The following is a 7,312-nucleotide window of genomic DNA, read 5'->3' as shown; positions in this document are numbered from 1 at the left end:
GACTAAGAGGCACCCCAGGGCCCCCAACACCTTAATCTCTAGTTATCGGGCTTGCTATCACTGACATGTATCCCCTTTTTTTAATTTTGACAATTTTGAAAATATCACCTAGGAGAAAAATGAAGGAGAAAAAAAAGTTAATTGCATATGGGCCAAAAATTATCTTGCAAATTGAACTTTTGATGTGCAATGCTCTTTTCTTTGTTTTTTTCATTCTAAAAACAAACATACATACATACAGTACATTCACACATTTTCTGCTGCAGATGGCTTTATAGTTTAAAATAAATGAAAATAAAACACATTACTGTATGATTACTGCGAGGGCAATACACATACCATATGACTAATCAAACCATGAGAATGTGCCCAGAAAGTTTTGACTGGAATGATCTTCTAAATAACTTTATTGTATAGATGGATAGATATAAACAGATAGTAGCTCTCAATTTGTAAAGTGCAGCTACTATAGTACCCAATGCAGAGAATGCTGCGGACATGAGAACATGAATATAAACCAGGACTGGAATAACTTGTCTCTAAACGTAAATATCTTACTTAATGCGGACTTGTAAGTAAACTTTTAGCAATGAAAAGAAATATGTGTAATATATCACCAGTAACAATTACTAGTGTGTTTTGTTTGGGGGGGACAGATTTCTTTTCTATTTGACTGTAGCCTCCATAAGCTTCTTAAACTTTTCCATATCACAGCCATCCATAACAGAGATTTTGTTTTTTAATTTCAGTTCATCAATCAAATCCAGGACCATCATTCCCCGAGTGAACTTTCCATCCAGCTCTACAGTGACTCCACACTGAATTACTTTAGTAACAGTGCTGGGATCAATTGCTGCAGCCATTGCATAGGAGTCACAGGAGACAAATCCAGGTCCACCTACAATGGCCTTTTCCTCCTTGTCAGACCTCGAGTACTGCAAGCTGTGGGCATAAATCTTCTTTATGAATTCTGATTTCTTTGTCCCCTGGTTTACCCACTGATCATACCATTCCTAGGTAAACAAAACAACATTAGTGCCTACAACAAACTTGACAAGACGCATTTACCATACACATTTAGCCATAGGCATCCAAAATACAAATGTAATATCCATTCTGTACCACCAGACATGCACACACAAAAAATGAATGTTTTATTGATTTGACCAATGAAAAATATTTCCTCCTCCACTTAGACTTCATCTACAACTTTTTTTCATATTGATATATCAAAACTTTTTTTTTTTTACCAAAATCAGTTTATTGAACATCAAATCATAAAGTTACAACAGTACTGTCGGTGCTGAACAAAAAAAGAGTAGAAATACAGTCAGCTGGACATAATGCAAAAAAAAAATAAAAAAAATTAATGTGTGTGTGTGTGTGTGTGTGTGTACACACACGCCTCTCAATACATCTGTCCCAGATAAGATGGAAACTATTTAAAGTTTTCCTATGGAGGTAAATCAGCTTTTTATAAGGGAGAGAGCAGTCTACACGTGCCTTCCAACCTGCTTAAAAACAAGAAGAGAATCGAGAGCCCAATATGGTGCAGTATTGTCAGGTAAAATGAAGAGTTCAATACAATTTTATGTATATATACTCACAAACACGGGTTACCCATAGGCAACCACTTTAAATGCAGGTGGGGAGCATTAGGACCTGACCCCACTCTGGTTAAGAAGTCGCTCTCTGTAGATAGTAGATGGGGATGCACCCCTCCACCCAGGGTGGACTAGAAGATCAGCAAAAAACTCAGTATACAGAGGCGCCAGCGTAGAGCAAAACGTTTTAAAAACCGTTTAAAAGCAGAGGGGTATGTTAAGGTGGACTCACCTCCCTCTTATAAAAAAAGAAAACTCACTTAAGTCTCGATAAAACAGAATTGACAGATAATTTATTCAACTCCACAAATGCAACGCGTTTCGCGGGCGTGACCCGGCTTCTTCAGGCAAAAATGGGAGCACAACTCGGTGGGTCAAGCAATAGGTTTGAGCGCCTCTGTGACAGAGGGAGGTGAGTCCACCTTAACATCCCCCTCTGCTTTTAAACGGTTTTTAAAACATTTTACTCTACGCTGGCGCCTCTGTTTACCGAGTTTTTTTTGCGTGCCTTCCCACCTGCACATGTAGGAACCTCGGTTGACAGCCATTTAAAGAGAAACTCCGACCAAGAATTGCGCTTTATCCCAATCCCAATCAGTAGCTGATACCCTCTTTTACATGACAAATCTATTCCTTTTCACAAACAGACCATCAGGGGGTGCTGTATGGCTGATATTGTGGTGAAACCCCTCCCACAAGAAACAAGAAATGTACGTACTCTTGGCAGTTTCCTGTCTGTGAACCTTGCTGCATTGTGGGAAATAGCAGTTTACAGCTGTTTCCAACTGCCAAAAAAGCATGCAGCAGCTACATCACGTGCCAACAGTAAAAATGTCACCATGTAATAAATGTCAGAATGTAAATCAGGGATTTAAAAGATTTTACAATGGGCAAACGCCGACTAAATCATTTATACATCATTGTAAAAATGAAGCACTTTTTTTTTTTAATTACATTATTTTCACTGGAGTTCCTCTTTAAGTGCAATCTCCTGCCTGGCCTGAAATAAAACTTGGGATATGAATGTCTGTGTTTTTATCCATTTCATCATCTTTAATGAGGCCGAGTAAGCAAAGGGAAGAATCCAGTTGCACTGGACACCCCATTGTATCGTGTAGAAATTGTATTACCTGCTCCAGAACGCTGCAATAGGTGGGCATTCCCAGAGTAGATGATAAAATAAAGGATCAGGGAATTTACACTTGGGACAGTCTGTAGCAGCACTTTGATGGAATTTGGAAACCCTGTGAGGGGTAAGGTATGCCTGATGAATAATATATAATTGAGTAAGTCGTTCTCTGATACAGGGAGAGACCAGGCGCACTGCACAGAGTACCTCATCCCAGTCTTCATCGTCTATAGAAAGACCACATGCAACTCACTTGCAACTAGAGGGGGTGGTATTTATTTCAGCTTTGTGTTTTAGGAGGATCGAGTATAGATCTCCAATCATATGTCTATGTTGACTTTGCTGAATGGCATTAAGTATATCTGAGGTGTGCACCGCAACTGGACCCATGCCAAATTGAGCTCTCAATGCGTGGGCAATTTGGATGGATCTAAAGTGATATGAGGCAGGGAGAGCAAATTTGGCAGAAAGTTCTAAAAAGGATAGTAAATCCCCCCCCCCCCCCTCTTAAAATCTATGCCCTTTGAGGTCCAGGCAGGAGTGTCAGGGATGGTGAGAAATTCAACCAACTCCGGGCTATTCCAGAGGGGGGTGTAGTACTCCTGCCTCGTGTCTGAAAAGTATCTGAGGACCCACTGCCATACTCTTGTTGCCTGCTCAAGAACTGTATGGGTTCTAACGGTCTTGGAAAAAGTGCCACGCAGAAGATTCAACGCCAAAGAGCATTGGCAAAGATCAGTGTCATATCCATATATGTCAGGGCTATATGAAGCGTTAGAGGTGAACCATACCGCCAGATGTTGTAATTGCGCAGCAATGTAGTATTTTTGGAATGAGGGTAAAGCCACTCCTCATTCCAAAAATACTACATTGGTTCAATTTTGGATTTAGTTGAGATTTAAAGGGAACCTCCAGTGAGAGGAATACAGAGGCTAACATCTTTATTCCCCAACAATCACTACCAGTTGCCTGGCTTTAAAGGGGAACTGTAAGGAAAAAAGTGCCCCTATGGGTTACTTCAGAAGGGAGAAGTCTCATTAAGATCCAGGGGCTTCCCCCTCCCAACAAGTTTGTTGGTGGACGGTGCAGGCGCCACCAATATTTACCTATCCATGCTCCTGAGCAGACAAGCGTCCCCTCGGGCTCAGTCTGAAATCCATTTCGCTTTACTGCACAGGTGACTTGTTTAGTGGCTGCCAGCACTGGATCCTCAAGGCTGAAAAGGACGGGGCAAGCGTCATTAGGATCCAGAGGCTTCCCCCACCCAAGGTAAGTACCCCCCAAGGGGCCCATTTTCCTTATAATTCCCCCTTCACAGCATTTCACTGCACTTTTGCACCAACCAAGACAATAAACCACAACTCTTCAGAATCACGCTACTTGACTCTATTGATGCAAGTTTACCAAATGCGTTCGAACAACTTGAAAAACATGAAATGTACTGGATACAAACTAAGAACCCTCATACCTGAAGGTTTGAACGAAGTCTTGGAAAAAATCTACTAAAATACTACCTATTCCATTTTTCTTTTATCGGTGGCCGCTCTCTTTTATCCTTTTATGTGTAATATTTTTAGTACTTTTATTATTTATATTTGTATTTTTCATTTTTAATATAGCAACGTCCATCTTTACAACAATACCTCAGGCTAGATCATTATTTTTACATAGCTGTATGTTTACACATCTGTATATTCACATTATTTATACCAATCATTAGAATTGTTCAGGATTTATAAATCTTTATTTGTCTTGTTTTACTTTATCTTCTTCCTCCTTTTTAGCTCATTGTTTTTACCATAATGGTTTATATTGGTGGCGCCTGCACCGTCCCTCTTTGGAAGCGCGTGTTCCTTTATCTATTGTACTTATTGTAATTATCTATATTTGAGAGTTCAGGAAATCCCTGATTTGCAGCTCAGTTGCTTCAATCTCCTTGGCGCTAGCTTCTATTAGTAAAGTTTATATACCCTTTTTCATTACCAATACCACTCATTGCAAATCTGTGTAAAAAACACCCCATAGCCCATTACTATCACGAGCACCATAGCCTCTACCCCCTATTGTTCACTTGTACACCCAACTTTTTATGCTATCTCCACAAAGCAATTTTTCATATGGTATGCTTTATGATACGTAATATAATATGCATCTTGTAACTGCAGAATTCACTATAGCATAATGTACAGTTTTGTCCCCACGTTTATTGCCTGATGAAGCGGGCTCGGGCTGCAAAACGCTTTGCACTTTTGGGGTACTATATAATAAATGTGATTGCTACTTTTAAAGAGGAACTGTAAGGAAAAGAGTGCCCCTATGGGGTACTTACTTCAGAAGGGAGAAGCCTCATTAAGATCCAAGGGCTTCCCCCTCCCAACAAGCTTGTTAGTGGACGGTGCAGGCGCCACCAATATTTACCTATCCATGCTCCTGAGCAGACAAGTGTCCCCTCGGGCTCCGTCTGAAATCTGGGTCGCTTTACTGCGCAGGTGACTTGTTTAGTGGCTGCCAGCACTGGATCCCCAAGGCTGAAAAAGACGGGGCAAGCCTCATTAGGATCCAGAGGGTTCCTCCACCCAAGGTAAGTACCCCCTCAGGGGCACTTTTTCCTTACAGCATTAGTTATTTTATTTTATTTATTTATTTATTGTATTTATAAAGCGCCAACATATTACGCAGCGCTGATAAAGCATTACTTTAAATCTGAGCTTTTAGCTTATTCATGTGCACGCAAGAACTATGGGCCTGATTCATTAAAGAGAATCTGTACTCTAATATTCTTACAATAAAAAGCATACCATTCTATTCCTTATTTTCTCCTGTGCCTCTCTGTGCTGTTTCTGCCACTCCCTGCTGCAATCCTGGTTTGTAATGAACAGTTTTAGGAAGTGTTTACAAACAAAAGACTGGCTTCTAACCACAGTATCATAGGCTGAGAACTAGCTTACTGTGTGACTCATGCAGAGCTTGGAGGGGGTGTGTAAAGCTTCTGCCAATGACAAGCAGTGCTGCACATTCCACACATTCCAGCCTCAGCCCGACAGACACGACAGAGGAAAGGAGATAAGATTTATTACAGAGACAGTGCAAGTAGAAAAGACTGCAGTAAGACAGGCCACATTAGAACAGGTATAAGAACTTATAGGATAGAAGAAATAAGGCTTAAAATTTTGTTACAGAGTCTCTTTAAGCTGCGCCAGTATAGCAGCATAAGCATAATGACACAAACGCAAACTAAATACAGAGCCACACGAAAGTGCTGTGTAGCATGCGTTCCTAAGTTACGCTCGCTCCTTTTAAAAGTACTGGCCACTCCTTTAATGTGGAGATGTGAAGTAGCACAGCCGCTCCTTGTAAAGGATCTGCAGCTTACACCGGATTGGCCAAATAGGCTACCTGTCACACAGCCCATACTATTTTCAGTAAGCCCGACTCCAGTTAGACCTACCAGTAACAGAGTTTCTAACTTGCATCTGGAACAGCTGAAGAATCAGGTGATCACCTGATCTGTGGAAACATAAGATTAAAAGCCCCCGCCCACCCCTACACCTCAGTGCGTCAGAAAGTAACACCACTAGAGACACCAAAATCTAAGAACCCTAAAGTGATCCTAAGACCAAAATAAAGAGACCGCTCATAAAAACTATATACAATTCCTGAAAAGGTGCTCAGGGAAGTCAGGGATAGGGCGTCTATTCCAGATGCAAGTTAGAAACTCTGTTACCGGTAGGTCTAACCAGAGTCTCTCTAACCTGTGAGGAGAACGCCAGCGCATACCACTAAGGCTGCATCTGAAATGACCACCAGCTCAGTGTGAAGCACCTAAATAGATTTTATGCACACTTCGCATTCAATTCAGATGCAAATCATACGCAAATCTGCTATTTATCATGCAAACAGGAAACTCAGGAGGAGGGGCTGGGAGCAGCTAAACTGACAGTTACATAGTTACAAAGTTAAGGAAAGGGGGGGGGGGGGGGGGGGGGGAAAGGCTGCGCATCCCTAAACACATGTTGCAATTGAATGGTTATCGCACAGGCATACACCGCCTCTGCCAGACTGAAAAATGCATGCCCTGCATCCAAGACAAGTGCTAACATTTATTAAACTAGGAGGAACTTTAGCTTCCAATATGGTTTGCATGCAAAGTATATTATACTAGACACTTGCGCCACGGTGAGGCAAACCTCCGGGCAAGTGACCTAACCTTAAATTTAAAACCTTGGGAGCAGCTAAGCAAAAAAAATGTGTAACTTACATTTGGTTGAACAGCGAGGAGAACACCAGCGCATACCCCTAAGGCTGCATCTGGAATGACCACCAGCTCAGTGTGAAGCACCTAAATAGATTTTATGCACACTTCGCATTCAATTCAGATGCAAATCATACGCAAATCTGCTACTACTTATCATGCAAACAGGAAACTCAGGAGGAGGGGCTGGGAGCAGCTAACCTGACAGTTACATAGTTACAAAGTTAAGGAAAGGTGGGGGGAAAGGCTCTAACCTGTAGCTGAAGAGATAAACAAGAAATCTTAAAAAGAGACTCACCTAGGGAGGGATAACAGCCTGGAGCACCT

General features: G+C 41.5%; 1 protein-coding gene across 3 annotated transcripts in view; it reads right to left on the bottom strand.

Annotated features, from left to right (window-relative positions):
* Positions 1-389: 389 nt before the first annotated feature.
* The window catches only part of LOC137518657 (pyrimidine-specific ribonucleoside hydrolase RihA-like), a 286,828-nt gene continuing 279,905 nt past the window's right edge, over positions 390-7,312 (bottom strand). For all 3 annotated transcript variants that reach the window (XM_068236786.1, XM_068236785.1, XM_068236784.1), the window contains one exon: positions 390-1,013. In XM_068236786.1, coding sequence (XP_068092887.1) covers positions 666-1,013 — 348 coding nt within the window. In that variant the 3' untranslated portion in view covers positions 390-665. The remainder of the gene's footprint in view (positions 1,014-7,312) is intronic.

This window comes from Hyperolius riggenbachi, chromosome 5, assembly GCF_040937935.1.
Source record: "Hyperolius riggenbachi isolate aHypRig1 chromosome 5, aHypRig1.pri, whole genome shotgun sequence".
In the NCBI taxonomy this organism is placed as follows: domain Eukaryota; kingdom Metazoa; phylum Chordata; class Amphibia; order Anura; family Hyperoliidae; genus Hyperolius; species Hyperolius riggenbachi.
Note: the sequence above shows the minus strand (reverse complement) of the source record. Positions and strands in the feature narration are given on the sequence as shown.